This window comes from Carcharhinus amblyrhynchos, chromosome 20 (genome assembly GCF_965287045.1).
Source record: "Carcharhinus amblyrhynchos chromosome 20, sCarAmb.v2.hapA, whole genome shotgun sequence".
Classification (NCBI taxonomy): Eukaryota; Metazoa; Chordata; class Chondrichthyes; order Carcharhiniformes; family Carcharhinidae; genus Carcharhinus; species Carcharhinus amblyrhynchos.
This window is the reverse complement of record NC_137343.1, coordinates 2,893,652-2,912,480: the sequence shown is the minus strand read 5'-3', so window position 1 is coordinate 2,912,480 and position 18,829 is coordinate 2,893,652. Positions and strand designations below refer to the sequence as shown.

At 43.4% G+C, this 18,829-nt stretch overlaps 1 protein-coding gene across 1 annotated transcript; it reads right to left on the bottom strand.

Annotated features, from left to right (window-relative positions):
• Window positions 1–4,029: 4,029 nt before the first annotated feature.
• Window positions 4,030–17,077, bottom strand: ran (RAN, member RAS oncogene family). The gene is made up of 7 exons (XM_080207979.1): window positions 16,980–17,077; window positions 16,174–16,227; window positions 9,982–10,066; window positions 9,161–9,286; window positions 8,884–9,071; window positions 6,085–6,255; window positions 4,030–4,836 (listed from the first exon to the last, which is right to left on the bottom strand). The coding sequence occupies exons 2-7, from the start codon at window positions 16,207–16,209 to the stop codon at window positions 4,792–4,794; spliced, it is 651 nt and encodes a 216-aa protein (XP_080064105.1). The 5' UTR covers window positions 16,210–16,227; window positions 16,980–17,077; the 3' UTR covers window positions 4,030–4,791.
• Window positions 17,078–18,829: the final 1,752 nt, after the last annotated feature.

The window sequence follows — 18,829 nt, the reverse complement described above, 5'->3', positions numbered from 1 at the left end:
GTTGGACAAGCTAATGGGGCTAAAGGTAGACAAATCTCCTGGTCCTGATGGAATGCATCCCAGGGCACTAACAGAGATGGGGGGGATAATAGCAAATGCACTAGTGGTAATTTACCAAAATTCGCTGGACTCTGGGGTGGTTCCTGCAGATTGGAAAACAGCAAATATGATGCCACTGTTTAAAAAAGGAGGTAGACAAAAGCTGGTTTGCTTAACTTCTGTAGTGGGGAAAGTACTTGAATCTACCATCAAGGAAGAAATAGCAAGGCATCTGGATATAAACTGTCCCATTGGGCAAGTGCAGAATACGTTCATGAAGGGCAGGTCATGTTTGACGAATTTGCTGGAGTTCTTTGAGAACATTACATATGCAGTGGACAATGGGAAACTTGTGGATGTGGTGTATCTGGATTTCCAGAAGCATTTGACAAGGTGCCACACCAAAGACTGCTGCGTAAGATAAAAGTGCACGCTATTAGGGGTAATGTATTAGCGTGTATAGAGGATTAGTTAACTAACAGAAAGCAAAGAGTGAGGGTAAATGGGTGTTTTTCTGGTTGGCGGTGATTGACTAGTGGTGGTGTCTCAGGGATCAGCATTGGGGCTGCAATTGTTTACAATTTACATAGATGATTTGGAAATGGGGACCAAGTGTAGTGTGTCAAAATTCACAGATGACACTAGGATGAGTAGCAGAGAAAAGTGTGCATAGGACAATAAAAGTTTGCAAAGGGATATAGTCTGTGAGTGGGCCCCAATTCCAAATCATCTATGTAAATCGTAAATAATTGCAGCCCCAATGCTGATCCCTGAGACACCACCACTAGTCACTGATTGAAAGCAAGTGGGCAAGGGTCTGGCAGGTGGAGTACAATGTTGGTAAATGTGAGGTCATCCATTTTGGTAGGAATAATAGCAAAATGGACTATTATTTAAATGGTAAAAATTGCAGCATACTGCTGTGCAGAGGGACCTGAATGTCCTTGTGCATGAAACATAAAAAATTGGTTTGCCGGTGCAGCAGGTAATTCAGAAGGCAAATGGAATTTTGTCCTTCATTGCGAAGGGATGGAGTTTAAAAACAGCAAGGTTATGTTGCAACTATATAAGGATGGTGAGGCCACACCTGGAGTACTGTGTACAGTTTTGGTCTCCTTACTTGAGAAAGGATATACTGGCACTGGAGGGAATGCAGAGGAAATTCATTAGGTTGATTTTGGAGTTGAGAGGGTTGGCTTATCAGGAGAGTCTGAAGCTATACTCATTGGAGTTAGAAGAATGAGGGAAGATCTTATAAAAACATATAAAATTATGAAGGGAATAGATAAGATAGAAGCAGGGAAGTTGTTTCCACTGATGGGTGAAACTAGAGCTAGGGGGCATAGCCTCAAAATAAGGGGCAGGAGACTTAGGACTGAGTTGAGAAGGAAATTCTTCACCCAAAGGGTTGCAAATCTGTGGAATTTCCTGCCCAGTGAAGCAGTTGAGGCTACCTCATTGAATGTTTTTAAGGGAAGGATAGATAAATTTTTGAACAGTAAAGGAATTAAGGGTTATGGTGAGCTGAGTCCACAAATAGATCAGCCATGATCTTATTAAATGGCGGAGCAGGCTCAAGGGACCAGATGGCCTAATCCTGCTCCTAGTTCTTCCTAATACCAATTTTCTTCAATTCCACCTTCTCACTAAACCATTGGTTCAGTACTATTTCTGGGAGGTTATTTGAGCTCTCTTGTGAAGACAGAACCAAAGTTTGTGTTCCTCTATTTCTTTGTTTCCCTGGAAGGAAATGCTCCTTCAATCACAGGCAAGTCCTCTCTCACATTTGCTGTAGATAGGCTCACAGGTAAGCAAACATGGGAAAGTCTGATTGGAGGGACAATGAGTGAAGGTGAGTGGCTTCTCTTGTTTTCAGTGTGTTATCAGTCTTTGGCTAGACTCTCTCTCATCTTCTAGAGACACTGACCCCCTAAAGGAGCAGAGAGATCATAGTGGATTGCATTAGAGCAGCCAGAAGAATCTGCACCCATTTGATTCCCTACCAGGAGCAGATGGAATCTTCAACAGTGAGGAAATGCATTTTTCCACCTGCACAAGCACCCTGAATTCAACAAAAACATCTCCAAACTTCCTGTGCCTAGGTGGACACTGAGTCTGAATGAGTAAGTCTTGTCAGCAAGAGAATGTCTAAGTCTGAGAATTAATATAAGCATGTGTGCCAGTCAATCTAAGTGCCAAAGTATGTTTATGCATGCACCAGTTAACTCTGAACCATCAGATCAGCCATGATCTTATTGAATGGCAGGGCAGGCTCAAAGGGCTAGATGGCCTACTTCTGCTCCTATTTCATATGTTCTTAGCAGAAATAGAGTGGGTACATGAGACAATGTAGTGGATGGAGTTTGAGAGTGAATAAATGAGTGTGGTGAAGTTCTCTTTATATTGTCAGAGGATCTTATGGCTGGCTAGGCCAACTTTTATTAATTATCATTAATTGCACTCAAGCTACCGAGGAACCCCCATTTTGAACCATTACAGCGGTTTGAGATCCCAAGACTGGGAGTGAGCCAGACGCACTCATCCTTCACCCCAAAAACCTGCCCACAAAGCAGGCTCAGCAAGGAATGCGATCAGGCTAAAAACAACCCATCTCCACACGAGTTCCATTGGTACATGCTGTAAGCTGGCTTCAGAGACACCAATACATTAGTGTTAGTTAAACCCAAATCAATCCTGGCCCCCACCCCTTCCCTGATGTACTGAACTTTGGTTTTTGAATAAGTAATATTGTTTTAGCACTGCTCGAGTAGAGACCAATCTATTTTGACAATTTTCAAAAATGTCATTTACTGCACTGCCAAAAATTTGATCTTACCAAAATTTGTTCAACTAGGTGAAAAGATTAGACAGCCTTGATGGTATCCTTGTGCAAGAATCACAAGGAGTTGGTTTGCAGGTGCAACTGGCAATTAAGACAGCAGATGGAATTTTGTCCCTCATTGCTAGAGAGGGACGAATTAAACAGCAAGGTTATGTTGCAGCTGTATAAAATACTGGTGAGGCCACACATGTGGTAGTGTAGTTTTGGTCTCCTTACTTAAGGATATACTGGCACTGGAGGGGGTGCAGAGGAGATTGACTACATTGATTCCAGTTGACAGGGTTGTATTGAGAGACTGAAGCTACGCTCATTGGAATGTAGAAGAATGAGGGGAGACCTTATAGAAATATGTCATGAATAGATTAGAAACAGGGAAGAGGTTTCCACTGGTTGGTGAAACTAGAACTAGTGAGAATGGCCTCAAAATAGGGGGGAGCAGATTTAGGACCCAGTGGAGGACGAACTTCTTCATGCAAAGGGTTGTGAATGTGGAATTCCCTACCCAGTGAAGCAGTTGAGACCATCTCATTGAATGTTTTTAAAGCAAGGATAGATAAATTGTTGAACAGTAGAGGAATTAAGGGTTATTGTAAGCAGGAACGCAAGTGACTGAGTGACTTATTGAATGGTGGAGCAGCAGCCTCGAGGGGCCAGATGGCCTACTCCTGCTCCTAGTTCTTGCGTCATTTTATTTCAAGCACAAGAACCAGAGGGAACATGACAGGGTGGATGCAGACAAGATGCAACCCCTTTGTAAGGGAGAGTAGTTTAAAAATTAGCATTTCCTGTCTGACTGCCAAGTCCTGTCTTGAGTCAAAGCTCTCACCCTGGTTATAATCCCATGTATTCTGATGTCCCCACACTCCATTGGAGGTCTGGTTGGGCATTTTAACAGGAATACCTTGCAATTTTCCTCCATTATCTTGTATATGAAAGATAAGTGCAGAAAATAGTCCAGCTAGTCACAAATGGGAGTCAGTTAGGAATGGGCAATATGGCCTAACCAATGATACCCACATCCCATAAGTGAAAGAAAACATGCCACAGGCCCATTATAACATTGCAAAACCCTCAGGGCAGTTACAGGAGTATGTTTTGTACTGAATTTGCTAGTTTGTGTAACATCAACTTACATAAAACATCAGCAATGAGTTATATAAATGCCCCACTCACTGGGAACATTATTTATTCTACCTCAGGTTCTATTAATATTTTATCACTTGAAAGAATGCAGAACAGTCAGTTCTTTCCATACAGGAGAAAAAGGCAAGTTATGTACAGTCATTGTAGTCCCTGCAGTTACATTGCAAGCATTACAAGAGTACCAGCTATGATAGGCTTCACTTCAAAAGAAACAGCTAGGGCAAGATGTAACACAGAATTAGTTATCTAGTTAGATGCAACATAAATTCTTGCAGTCACCCAGCACTAGGATTCAGGATTTATTTCCTTAGCCACAGGTGGTGGACTAAATACTAGTAAAAAAACTATGAATTTTGAAAGGAATGCAGTACTTTAATGCCACAATTCATTTAGTCATTTGGAATACAACTTTATTAAGATCACAACTTTATGATCTAAACAAAAAGTTAACAAAAAAGTAGGAATGACATTAACATACAACTTGAAACAATGCATATTGTGATTCTACCTGTATCATAAATTAAATTATGCATACACTCCAATGTTGGTCTATCAATACAGTTTTAGTATCAAGTACACAAGTCCAAGTCTGAAGGAAATTGTCATACTGCACACCATTCACTCCCAATTACAACTCCTTTAGCCCCTAAAGATTTAAAGATTATAAGCAGTTAAGTTCTGTTCAGCTAATTAACTGGCAAACACGCTGCATCACAGGACAGCTGCCTATAAAACTAGGCTGCTGGTGCTCGACTCCAGCCATTAATTCACAGGTCATCATCTTCGTCTGGCAAAGCAGTGCCTTGAGCAACCTGGGACAATTAAAAACAAGAGTAAGCATTTTAATAACACTTTCATTTGTTAGGCAGCATTTATGCACACAAAATGGTGAAAATGAGAGTGAAGCCAGTAATGTGCTCTTTTGCAGACAATACAAAAGTACATTAGCAGAGGTCTTCTGGTCAAATCATAACAGCATTACATAACAGGATATAACAAGGGTGCATGGACTTATCTGCAGGATGCAGCAAGTCACATTCCCTATTATCTAATGTAGTCATGATGCCAGCATTGGACTGGGATGGGCACAGTAAGAAGTCTCACAACACCAATGCTCACCTGGTAAAGGAGTAGCACTCAAAGCTTGCACTACCAAATAAGCCTGTTGGATTTTAACGTGTTGAGAGGCTTCTTAATAATGCAGTCAGTTACTTGCCATCTCAAAACAGATGACAGGCAGCAACTCATCAAAATTTCCATATCCTCAGCTGTAAGGTGCAGACTAATGTAAAAGCAACAGTTTCACAATCTAAACAATCCAAGAAAGAATCTAATCAGAACAAAAGAGCCTCACTGATCCCCCACTGAAGCTCTATAGTCACTAGCTGCCCCTAGAATATATTTTCATCTCACTGAATTTTATAGACCATGAGATACTTAAATTATGAAGCAACATTAGTCACACTGTTGCACAGTAGCAAACAAAACATTAAAAATATTTTTACTGGGCAACTTTAAGTTCTAATTTACTCCTGCTTATCCTATAAAGGAAAGGGACTGCTTCAAACTGAAATGTTGCTGATAATTGGTCGATTTACATTAGTGTTAAGACAGCAGAATGCCAGTTACAAATCAATCCACCAAAATCTCAAGAAACTAACAGGCATTAAGATCACAAAGGCACACTGATCAGATGTTTCAGCAATTATCTTAGAGGGTCTACTTTTGAAACACTGGACAGCTGAAAAGTCAGCCAAGTAGTCCTGTTTACATTTGCCATCATGAAGTTGCTTTTTTATGTAGAAAGATAACTGAAGCATAAATAAATCCTATGCCACTGTTAAATGCCTTTAAGGCGTCTGTATGCTGACAGGCAATAATCAGAGCCTGGGCATGTTTCTGCATCCACATATTCAAGTTTGCCACTGCACTCAATTACAGCATTCAATCAAGACTAGGAAAGTAAAAGATTACAGAACACTGATGGGAATAATTCATTAAATGGTGCAAAATAATTTTACATGGCAAAAACCATTTCAGCAATCCAATAAATACTGTACCTTCAGGTCTTCCTCGTACTGTGCTGCTAATGCAGGGTCCATCTGAACCTCTGGTGGTGCCAAAGCTGGCATAGCAACAAACTCCAAATTGGGATCTCCAATGAGCTTCCTGGCAAGCCACAGGAATGGCTTCTCAAAGTTGTAGTTGCTTTTGGCAGAAATATCATAGTACTGCAAGGAAGAATGATGTCAGTGAACTGGAACATCTCATTTCCATAGTATTAGAAACTGTGGCATTTGCACCCATTGGAGTATACTTCATTAAGTATAAGGCTTAAATATTGGGCAACTTGACTCACTAAATAACACCAAATATTTAGTGGAAAATCAGGGTTTAGAAACAGCAGTATGCTGAAACCAGCATGAAAATGAGTAATGAGAATATGGAAGGCATCTTCAATATTTATAATTTCAAAAATTTTAACAATTTGTTTACAGGATAAGGGGCATCACTGACTCAGCCAGCATTTATACCTACATTATTAAGGTGGCAAGCTGCACTTGAACTGCTGCAGTCCATGTGGTGTTGGTACACCCACAGTGCTCTAAGATGGATACAGGAAACAATATAGTCCCCAGTCAGAACACTGTAGCGTTCCCACACACCTGCTGCTCGTCTTTAGGTGGCAGAGGTCACGAGTTTGGAAAATGCTGTCGAGAGCCGTAGTGAGTTGCTGTAGTGCATTATGTGAATGGTACACAATGCTGTCACTGTGCATCAGTGGTGAAGGGAGTGAATATGAAGGCAGTGAATGGGGTACCAATCAAGCAGGCTGTTTTGTCTTGAGGGCATCAAGTTTCTTGAATACTTTGGAGCTGCACTCAACTATGGCAATGGGAGAGTATTCCATCTCAATCCTGACTTATACCTTGTAATAATGAACAGAGTCAGGAGTCATGTTATTTGCCAGACTTCTCAACTTCCAAACTGCTCTTGTAACCGCATAGTTAATCCAGTCTAGTTTCTGGTCAATGTAACCCCCAGGATGTGATAGTGGAAGATTCAGCAACAGTAATGCCAGTGAATGTCACAAGATGCTGAATTCTTTATTGGGGATGGTCATTCTCTGGCACTTATAGCAACAAGGTTAATGGCCACTGACCAACTCAAGCCTGAATGAGGTCTTCCAGGATATCTGGAGGAACTTGTAAATGCAGTGCTTATTTTTGACCTCCAACAACCATCATCTTCTGCACTAGTCTTCCCCCAACAACTTCAGGTTTGCTAGGGCTTTGGTGCCACACTTAAATACTACCCACAATTTCCCTTTCAGATACAAGAATATTTGAAAAACATGCCAAACTTTAGCCCCTAGCCGCAACAGTGATTTCACTGCAGTTCCATGCAAGCAGCTTTATTTCAAGATTACTTCAGTGAAATTTTTAGAAACATAGAAAATAGGAGCCCTTCAAGCCTGCTGCACTGATTGTCCAACTCAGTCTAATCCTGCTTTCTCTCCATAACCTTTGATGCAATACACCTCAAGTGCCCAGAACTTAATTTTGAATTACCTTCTCACTTGCTGTTTTCTTCCCAAGATGTGCACTATATGAAGCATGCCACATCCCTCCTCACTAAAAGCCACATTCTAATGGAACTTTAAGAACAATGATCAAATGCACTGATGCTCATCTTAGAGAAATCAATATTGTACAAAGTAGGACTGCAAATTTCAAAGTTCACAGGTGCACATAGGTTGCAGCTTCAGTTTGTCTTGTCAAAAAAAGACTTAACAACAGAGCACAGTTTAGCCTTTGGTTTTGAGACACCTCATTTCTGTTGTAAAACTGGCCCTTCAGCAGGGAAGCTGCAACTGAATTGATCAAAGATAGATACCCTGCAGTGGAAAGAGGCCATTTGGCCCATTGTGTCTGCACTGACCACAATCCCACCCAGGCCCAACCCTGCTAATCCCTCTAACCTATACATCTCACGACACTAAGGGGCAATTTTCACACAGAATCAACCTAACCTGCACATCTTTGGACTGTGGGAGGAAACCAGAGCACCTGGAAGAAACCCATCCAGACACGGGGAGAATGTGCAAACTCCACACAGTGACTCAAGCTGGGAATCGACCCAGGTCCCTGAAGCTGTGAAGAAACAGTGCTCACTACTGTGCTGTCATGCCGCCCATTGCTGCACAAAAGTTGCAAAAGTCAGGACAAATTGCTGTCAGCTGGATATTAAATGAATGGCTTCAAATGTTATGTCCGCATTATCTGTCTAAACCCTGCGCTGGTTCCTGCCCATGTGGTTTTCTGTCATCAGCTACTCTTTTTATCTTGCACAGAGAAGTTATGAACAGTTTGAAAGATTTCTTGGAAGTTGGTTGAATAGATCTATTTTGTGTGAAGGAAGCTTAATCTGATTCAGAATGTCCATTGAAAAAGGTTTTTCTGACCTACTACTTCCAACCAGATAGTGGAAGAGTATGAATATTGTATCCTACTTCTCTCACAAACATCTATCATTAGTAATACAATATGTTTGTCTTGAATGTGGTTTTCAAAGTTGCAGCCTCAAACGTCATATAACCATCTCTCCAATTCCTGTATTTGTCATGTTTTCAGCATCTGATCAAGAAGTTTGAGGATCAATGATTTAGGAAGAACAAGAGGCACATCTACAGCTTTTTTTCCTAAAGATGCATTTTGGATAACTGAATGAATTGCAAGATGTTGGGGAAAATAGTTCAAGATACCGCTTGGACTTCTCTTCCAATGCCAACATTGTGTTTACACGACAACCAGCGTAAAAATCTCCCAATTATATAAAGATACAGACTCAAGCCATACCTGAAGATTTTTCTTCCTGTGGAAAACAATAGATTTTGCCTTCACTTTTCTGTCTTTAATATCAACTTTGTTGCCACACAACACAATGGGGATGTTTTCACATACTCGCACCAAGTCTCTATGCCAATTAGGAACATTCTTGTATGTCACTCTCGAGGTTACATCAAACATAATAATGGCACATTGAGCTGTTAAAGAAAGAAGTGGTGAGAACCCAAGACATATTTTAACAAATACACAATGTTGCATATCAAGAACCACATAACCAAATCCTTACCTTGAATGTAGTAACCATCTCGGAGGCCACCAAACTTCTCCTGACCAGCAGTATCCCACACGTTAAATCTGATGGCACCTCTGTTAGTATGGAACATTAGTGGGTGAACTTCAACACCCAATGTTGCTGTGAAGGAGTAAACCACAAATTACACTGGTATTAGCATGGAACATAAAAATTAACCCTCAACTCCCAGATCACTTAAGTAACACAAAAGGTTGACGTGCATATGGCCTTTCAAATGGTGGTCATTTAAACAACAAGTTGGTTAGCACAATTAAATTTCTAGGAAAGAGGCAGCACCTATGCAAATGTGAAATCAAATAGGTGACAAAGCAGACAAGAATGGTGAACTGTTTTTGACTGAAGGAAAGTGGATTTTGATACACAGATGATAACTGGGTAACAGGGGCATGCAGATTGGTTTAATGGGCAACTAAAATTCAATGAAGCAAAGTGTTTTATTTTGGTAGGATGAGGAAAAACAACAAACACTAAATGGCACAATTCTAAAAGAGCACAGGAAAAAGTCAAAGTGACAGGACAGGTTGAAACAACTGTTAAAAAACCATATAGCACCCCTGACTTTATAAAGATTGGTAGAGTACAAAAGAAAGTATGAAAACAACAGGTTAAGCCTTGGCTAGTATATTGTGTCCAATTCAGAGTGCCACACTTTAGAACAAGGCCTTAGCAGAAGATTTACTAGAATGGTATTGAGGATGAAGATCTTCCATCACAAATTACATAGGAAAATTTTAGAAGGAGCAAAGTGGAGACAGAACAGTTTCCTTCAGTGGCCATTTTAATTATATGCTTACCTACATACTTCTTTTCAAACTCGCCAGTCAAATGACGTTTCACAAAAGTAGTTTTACCAGTACCACCATCGCCAACAAGTACAAGCTAGAAGAAAGCAAATGATTGGTTAAAGTTACGACTCAAAATCTGCAAGTACTTCGGTCCAATTTTCACACATGAACTTACAAATTAAGAAAAGATCCCCTGCTCCGCCATTCAATAAGATCATGGCAGATTTGCATCATACATTTGGGCAGCACAGTGGTTAGCATTGCTGCCTCATGGCACCAGGGACCCAGGTTCGATTCCCAGCTTGGGCCACTTGCTGTGCAGAGTCTGCATATTCTCCCCGTGTCTGCATGGGGTTCCTCCCAGGGCTCCGGCTTCCTCCCAGAGGGCAGAAGATGTGCAGGTTAGGTGCACTGGCTATGCTAAATTGCCCCTTAAATGTCAGAACTAGCTAGGGTGAATGCATGGGATTGGTGCAAACTCAATGGGTCAATTGGCCTCCTCCTGAACTGTAGGGAGTCTGATTGCAAAAATCAAAGTATATTTTTATTCAAAATCAGAGGAAATCTTGAAGGAAGTCTCTGATGAACAAATGGTTTGCAGTTTTACTAGCATTTGCCTGACATGGTCTCAATATACTGACCAGCCACAGGTCATAACTAAACTCATTTTTAAAAATTAAAAATGGTGTATTCAGTGAGAACGTGCTTTTTCCAGTATTAGAACCACAATCTACAGTGACTATCTCTTGTTACATTTCAGGACATTTGGGTGGTATGGTGGCAGTGATTAGCACTGCTGTCTCAGTGCCAGGACCCCAAGTTCACTTCGGGCCTCAGGTCACTGTGGGATTTATAAATTTTTCTTCTGTCTGCACGGGTTTCCTCCCACAGTGCAAGATGTGCGGGAAAGGTTGATTGGCCATGCTAACTTGACCCTAGTGACAGGGGATTAGCAAGGTAAATATGTGGGGTTTTGGGAATAAGGCATGGGTGGGATTGTTGTTCCTACAGACTCGATGAGCCAAATGGCCTCTTTCTGCACTGTAGGGATTCTATGATAGAAACAGAAGATAGGAGCAGGAGATCATTTGGCCCTTCAAGCCTGCTCTGCCATTTGCTAACATCCAACTCAATAGCCTAGATTGATGATTAATATTTTACAAAAGCCTCAAAAGCTCAGTGAACCAGCAATGAGAATTAACTCTGCCACAATGTCATCCTTAAATTACAGCAGTTAGCACTGCAGCCTCAGCACCAGGTTCACTTCCAGCCTCAAGTGACTGTTGAATTTGCACACACTCCCCATTTCAGACTTTTCTCCCACAGACCAAAGATGTGCGGGTTAGATGGATTGGCTGTGCTAAATTGCCCCTTACTGTCAGGGGATTAGCAGGGTAAATGTGGGATTATGGGGATAGGGCCCAGTTGAGATTGCCATCACTGCAGATTTGATGGTCTGAATGGCCTCCTTGTGTACTGTAGGGATTCTAATTTTCTAAAGTTTAGGACACAAAGTCAGCACTTCAGTTACATTAGAATTGCTGGCTTCAGGTGAGTATCGAGATATCTGGGGTCAGTGTACCTAATCACCAAACAATAACATCGCCAAACCACCCTGGAGCTCCCATCAACTAAAGATTTGTCCCCGACCTTTGCTCTAAGAACATGAGAAAAACCATGGATCCGTTAAAAAGTCTCTTTCCCTGTTTCTCCTCTCAACTCCCAATGTTTTGAACACTCAACCCTACTAAACACTACATCGAAACTGCAAAATCAAAGTTGATAACCAAGGGAACAAGAGAAACAGGCTAAATCATTTTCGTTTGGTTGGGGGATCAAGGGTTCAAAATAAATAGGCCATGACATTGTTAAAAAGCACAATGCTTAGAATTTTAACTTGTAGGTAATTATGGAAATTCTGAAACATGTTTATTTGTGAAGCTGGTAAAAGATTACTAGCATTGGAGTACGAATTAAGATCAGAGGACACATAAGAACATAAGAAATAGGAGCAGGAGTAGGCCATCTAGCCCTTCGAGCCTGCTCTGCCATACAAGATCAAGGCTGATCTTATTGACACCAAGAGGATACTTTCACAGACTGCCTTACAAGCATGGCTCTAAAGGCATAAGAGCTGGCAAGACTCTTGAGAAACTTATCAATCCAGGAAAATACCTGGATACATTTGCAATAAAAGTAGATGGCATGCAAGCAGAGAAAACCCATGTATTTTGTTCCTCTCGACTCCTTTACTGCCTGCTGCACCTACACGCTTACCTTCAGTGGTGCGCAAGGACCCCCAGGTCCCGCTGCACAGTCCCCTCTCCCAATTTACACCTATTCAGGTAGTAATCTGCTGCCTTGTTTTTGCTTCCAAAATGAATAACCTCACACTCATCCAAATTATACTGCATCTGCCATTATTTAGTACACTCAAACTGTCCAGACCATTCTGAAAGATTTCTGCATTCTCATTACAGTTCACCCTCCCACCCAAGTTGGTTTCATCTGCAAACTTTGAGATGTTCCATTTTGTTCCCTCATCCAAATCATTAATATACATTGTGAATAGATGGAGTCCCAGCACCGATCCCTGTGGCACCCCACAGTCGCCGCCTGCCAATTTGAAAAGCACCAAATAATTCTTACTGTTTCCTCTCTGCCAACCAGTTTTCTATCCGTTGGAACGACAGAGGTTGAAGAGTGACCTAATAGAGGTTTACTAGAATGTGAATGGCATAGGCAGAGCGGACACAGTCAGAGCAGACACAGTCAGAAGCTCTTTCCTAGTGTAGAAAATACTAGGGGACATAGGTTTAAGGTGCATGAGGAAAAGTTTAGAGGACATGTGCGAGGCAGGGGGTGGTGAATGTCTGGAGTGCACTGTCTGTGAATGTGGTAGGAGCAGGTATGATAGTGGCATTTAACTGTACTGAGTACAGTTGCAACAAGACTTCTGCCAACATTCCAGGTTCAAATCCCACTAGTTGAATTCAAAAAAATCTGGAATTAAGCGTCTATTGATGACCACGAAGCCATGGGTAACACAGCAGCACAGTGACTGGCACTGCTGCCTCTCAGCGCCAGGGGCCCAAGTTCGATCCCCAGCTTGGGTCACCATCTGGGTGTTTTCCGTGCCTGCGTGGGCTTCCACCAGGTGCTCCAGTTTTCTCCCAGTCTGAAAAGCATGCTGGTTTGTTGTATTGGCCATGCTAAATTCTCCCTTGCTGTAAAGGGGCTGCAGTGTGGTGACTAAGGGATTTTCACTAACTTTATTGCAGTATTGTTTATTTAGTAGCCTACTTGTGACTAATGAATATATTTTAACCTGTTATCAACTGTCAGACAATCCCAATGGGAAAAACCCATCTGGTTCAACATTGTCATTCAGGAAAGGAAATCTGCCGTCTTTACCTGGCTTGATCTACATGTGACTCCACAGCCACAGCACTGTGGTTGATTCGTAACTGCACTCTGAAATGGCCAAGCGAGACACTCAATCGCAACAAAGTCTCAGAAACGAAACCAGATGGACCAGCTGGCATCAACCAATGCACCAGAAAAGACAACAGCAAAAACAAACAGCCTTGTCCACCCTAAGTCTTCCTTACTAACATCTGAGGGCTAGTGCCAAAATTGGGAAAACTGTCTCACAGACTAGTAAAACAACAGCCTGAGGGTAGCAGGGGAAGGGGGCATTTCCGAATGGAGGCTGTGACAAATGGCATTCAGCAGGGATCACTGCTGGTACCTTTGCTGTTTGTAAGACATACAAATGATTTGGAGGAAAACATAACAGTTTGATTAGTAAGGTTGCAGATGACAAAGGTTGGTGGATGTGCAGATAGCAATGAGGACCAGAGGATACAGCAGAATACAGATCGGTTGGAGACTGGGCAGAAAGAACACCAATGCCCTATACAGCTGCAGCAAGACCTCCCTACTTTTATATTCAATCCCCCTCGCTATGAAGGCCAGCATCCCATTCGCCTTCCTGACCACCTGTTGCACCTGCAAGCTGGGTTTTTGCGACTCATGCACAAGGACCCCGAGGTCCCTCTGCACCGTCGCCTGCTGCAGTTTTTCGCCCCGTAGGCTGATACCGGAGTTGAGGGGGTTGAGCTATGAGGAGAGGCTGAATAAACTGGGCTTGTACTCGTTAGAGTTTAGAAGAATGAGGGGAGATCTCATTGAGACGTATATGATGATGAATGGGATGGATAGGATAGAGGTGGAGAGACTCTTCCCGCTCAAAAAAGACAGTCGGACTAGGGGGCACAGCCTCAAGATAAAGGGGGGCGGTTTAGAACGGAGTTGAGGAGGAACTTCTTCACTCAAAGGGTGGTGAATCTCTGGAATTCTCTGCCCGTTGAAGTGGTGGAGGCTGCCTCGCTAAATATTTTTAAGACACGGGTTGATGGGTTTTTGATAAGAGAGGGGATTAAGGGTTATGGGGAGAAAGTGGGAAAGTGGAATTGAGCAGCGACAGATCAGCCATGATCTTATTGAATGGCAGGGCAGGCTCGAAGGGCTAGATGGCCTACTCCTATTTCTTATGTAATCTGGACAAATGAGAGGTAGTACATTTTGGAAGGTCTAATACAGATGGGAAATATACAGTAAATGGCAGAACCCTTAAGAGTATTGATAGGCAAAGGGACTTGGGTGTACAGGTACACAGGTCACTGAAAGTGGCAATGCAGGTGGAGAAGGTAGTCAAGGCAGCATACAGCATGCTTGCCTTCATCGGCCAGGGTATCGAGTTTAAAAATTGGCAAGTCATGTTGCAGCTTTATAGACCCTTAGTGAGGCCGCACTTGGAATACAGTGTTCAATTCTGGTCGCCACACTACCAGAAGGATGGGGAGGCTTTAGAGGGTACAGAAAAGATTTACCAGGATGTTGCCTGGTATGGGGGGCATTAGCTATGAAGAGAGTTTGAAGAAATTTGGCTTGTTCTCACTGGAACGACAGAGATTGAGAGGTGACCTGATAGAAGTCTACAAGATTATGAGAGGCATGGACAGAGTGGATAATCAGAAACTTTCCCAGGGTGGAAGAGTCAATTACTAGATGACATAGGTTTAAGGTGCGAGGTGCAAGGTTTAAAGGAGATGTGCGATGCAGATTTTTTCTTTTAAAAACCACACAGTAGTTAGTGGGTACCAGGAACACGTTGTCAGGGGAAGTAACGGAAGCAGATATGCTAGTGACTTCTAAGGGGAATCTTGTCAAATACATGAACAGGATGGGAATAGAGGGATAGGATCCCCAGAAGGGCAGGGCATTTTTAGTTAAGCCAGACAGCATGGTCAATGCAGGCTTGGAGGGCCGAAGGGCCTGTTCCTGTGTAGTAATTTTCTTTAATTACCATTAGCCCTCAGTGGGCAGCACATTGGCACTAGTTAACTGCTGGGCATAGCACTATCACCTGGGGTCAAGGCCAGTCATCTTCACAAAGAAAGAAAGCATATGAAATAATTCTCATGTCCTTTATTTAATTTCTCCTTGTCTTTTTACTTACCATTTCATTTTCCTGCAAAAATTGGTTGAACATGACAAAGTATTTCCTTGCATTATTCTAATATTGCTTGGTTAACAATAATTGCTTATTTTATACAAACCAATGCAGTAATGGTTCTGCAGAGACCCAATCTTGGCACAAATTCACATTGGTGGGAGCGAGTCAGAATTAGATCTGATGAGCTGTACTGGCATTCCATAAGACACATGGCAAGTAATATGAATATTGTAATAACTATTCTGGTGTTTATACAAAAATATGATATTTGATCAAAATGGACACCCCTATCTACAATGCAAGTGTTGCATAGAAAGATGTCACAGGTATGTACATTCAGAAGTGATGGAGAATAGTGACATTGCAACCATCATTTCTTGCAATTAATCTGAAGCAAAAAACCTCCAACCACATCCAGTATTTTTAGACAAGCAAGCATATAATGTCATTATCACATGGATGGACCAAAAGACCCCATACATATCAATAGGTATCATCCAAAATTGTTTTTTCCCCCAATTCAAGCAATCTGAAGCCAAACTGTATTCAAATTCATTTCTAAAGCATCACTGAAATAGTGATGCACACACTGTAGGTCTGATGGAATTCTGTTACACAATATGGAGAAACAGAATTGTGAAATTAATTCATTTTACCTTGATCCCAGCAACAATTCTTACCTTGAACTGAACTTGAGGTTCTCCTTGATCACCCATAGTTTTTCTTTAAAAAACCTTTAACAGAAGGCCACAATTAGGCACAAGTTTTGAAATGATGTATCTACATTAATATCAACTCAGAGAACATTCCACAAATGTGAGGAAAGAGCCCAAAAATAAATGGTATCTTTGGACATAGTTAAAATGGCAAAAAAGTGTTAAATGCGTCATAACTTTCCCCTTTTGCAGCAATTCCCAAATCCCCAAAACCTTCCTAAACTTTACCAGGCGCCAGCAGCGAGAGGAGAAGATTCCAGAAGGAGAAATGTTTGTGAACAAAGGCAGGAAGGACAAGGATGGAGGGAGAGGCCGGGCGGCCATGTGCTCAGCCAGGGCCCGCGCTCGGCTCCCCGCCAGGCCCACACTGCCCCTCCCACCCGGCTCCGGGGCCAGGGAGGCGGCCAGCCACTGGGCCCGAGCCCCGGGCTAAGACCCGAGCCGAACCCAGTCAGAAAGGAGGCCTCCCCGGCCGCACACAGAGCGGCTCCTGGGGCCAATGCCTTCCGCCTCCCCCCCGGGAGGGGAGTCCCGCTGCCTCTCTCAGCGGACCAGGCCCCGAGAGCGGGAAATGGCGCCCAGGCCTCAGTAACGGGCGGGAAGCGGGCGGCGCTGTGGGTGGCGGGGGTGGGGGGGGTACCGGGCCTGGGAAGGGAGGGGAGGGCGGCTGGGCTGGCTGAGGGTCAAGGTCTTCCTCTCCCTCCTCCCGGGGCCGGGCAGGGAGTCCCGGGCGCCCCACTCTTACCCCTCTCCCCGCCTCCCGCGCTCACCTTCCAGAAGCCTCTCTCACTCAAAATGGACGCTCGAGCTTCAAATAGCCTGCTCAGCGCAGCACGTGATCAGCGGGCGTGCGCGGGCCCGACAGCAGGGGGAGCGCTGCGTGCGCAGGCAAGCGAGCAGCGGAAGCGCGGCGTGCGCGGTCCCGCGAGCAGAGGGAAGGCCGCGTGCGCGGACCCGCGAGCAGGGGGGGGGGAGAGCCGCGTGCGCGGTCCCGTGGGCAGGGCGTGCGCGGCCCCGCGGCAACGGCGAGCGCGACGGAGCATGCGCACAATGGGGAGCGGGCATGCGGAGGGCTCATAAGACTGTGAGCATGCGCACGGCGAGGTCTGCGCCGACAGAGTGAGCATGCGCACTGTTGCCCCCAGGGTGGACCCACGTGGGACACTATGGGGATCAGAGAGTGACCCAACCAAGTATTGTACATCAGAACAAGGAGCAAGAGGAGTCCATCTGGCCCTCCAGCCTGCTCCGCCATTCAATAAGATTGTGGCTGGTCTTTCTGTGGACTCAACTCCATTTACCCGCCCGTTCACCGTGACCCTTAATTCCTTTACTGTTCAAAAATCTATCTATCCTTGCCTTCAAAACATTCAATGAAGTAGCCTCAACTGGGCAGGGAATTCCACAGATTCACAACTCTTTGTGTGAAGAAGTTCTTCCTCTAAGTCTGCTCCCCTTTAGTTTGAGGCCATGCCCCCAGGTTCAAGTTTCACACACCAGTGGAAACAACTTCCCTGCGTCTATCTTATCTATTCCCTTCATAATCTTATATGTTTCCATGAGATTCGCCCCCCTATTCTTTTCAATCCCACGAGTGTAGCTTCAGTCTACTCAGTCCCTCCTCATATGCCAACTCTCTCCAAAGTCAAGATGACCCTATGATAACCATACTGTGATCGCTTCTTTTGAGAGGATCCCTAACGCATAGAGCCATAGAAGTTTACAGCATGGAAACAGGCCCTTCGGCCCAACTTGTCCATGCCACCCTCTTTTTTAAACCCCTAAGCTAGTCCCAATTGCCTGCATTTGGCCCATCCTTCTATACCCATCTTACCCATGTAACTATCTAAGAGACAAAATTGTACCTGTTTCAACTACTACCTCTGGCAGCTCGTTCCAGACACTCACCACCCTCTGTGTGAACTATAAGATCATTAAATATTCTTGCCTTATTACTCAGGACCAGATCTCAGACAGCTTGTTCCCTCGTAGGTTCCATTACATACTGTTCTAGGAAGCTATCATGGATATATTCTATGAACTCCTCCTCAAGGCTGCCCTGACTGACCTGGTTTGACCAATCAACATGTAGATTAAAATCCTCCATGATGATTGCTGTACCAGTTTTACATGCATCAGTTATTTCTTTGTTTATTTCTCGCCCCACTATGATGTCATTATTTGGGGGCCTTTAGGCTATGCCAATCAGTTACTTTTTCTCCTTACTATTTCTAAATTCCATCCAAATGGATTCAACCTTTTTTCCAGGGAAAAGGCCCCTTTTCCCTGACTAACCTGACCTCAAAATCCGACATTTCTTTGCACTTCTAGATTAAGCTGAGGGAGGAAGACAGGCACTTTAGCCAAGGAATTTGCTTGGGCTAAAAGATTCTCTAAAGGTGGAATCACAGGTAGATAGAGCAGTGAAGAAGGCTTTGGGCATGCTGGCCTTCATCAGTCAGGACATTGAGTATAGAAGTTGGGAAGTTATGTTGCAGTTGTACAGGACATTAGTGAGGCCGCACCTGGAGTATTGTGTTCAGTTTTGGTCGCCTTGCTATAGGAAAGAAGTTATTAAACTGGAGAGAGTGCAGAAGAGATTTACAAGAATGTTGCCAGG

What these genes read in the sequence shown, in the direction of transcription:
- ran (XM_080207979.1), bottom strand. Translation starts at nt 16,209, where the DNA reads ATGGGTGATCAAGGAGAACCTCAAGTTCAGTTCAAG. An exon ending in AACCTCAAGTTCAGTTCAAG is followed by an intron (nt 10,067 to 16,173) that starts GTAAGAATTGTT and finishes GCTTTCTTCTAG; the next exon opens with CTTGTACTTGTTGGCGATGG. An exon ending in ACAGGAAGAAAAATCTTCAG is followed by an intron (nt 6,256 to 8,883) that starts GTATGGCTTGAG and finishes TCTTCCTTGCAG; the next exon opens with TACTATGATATTTCTGCCAA.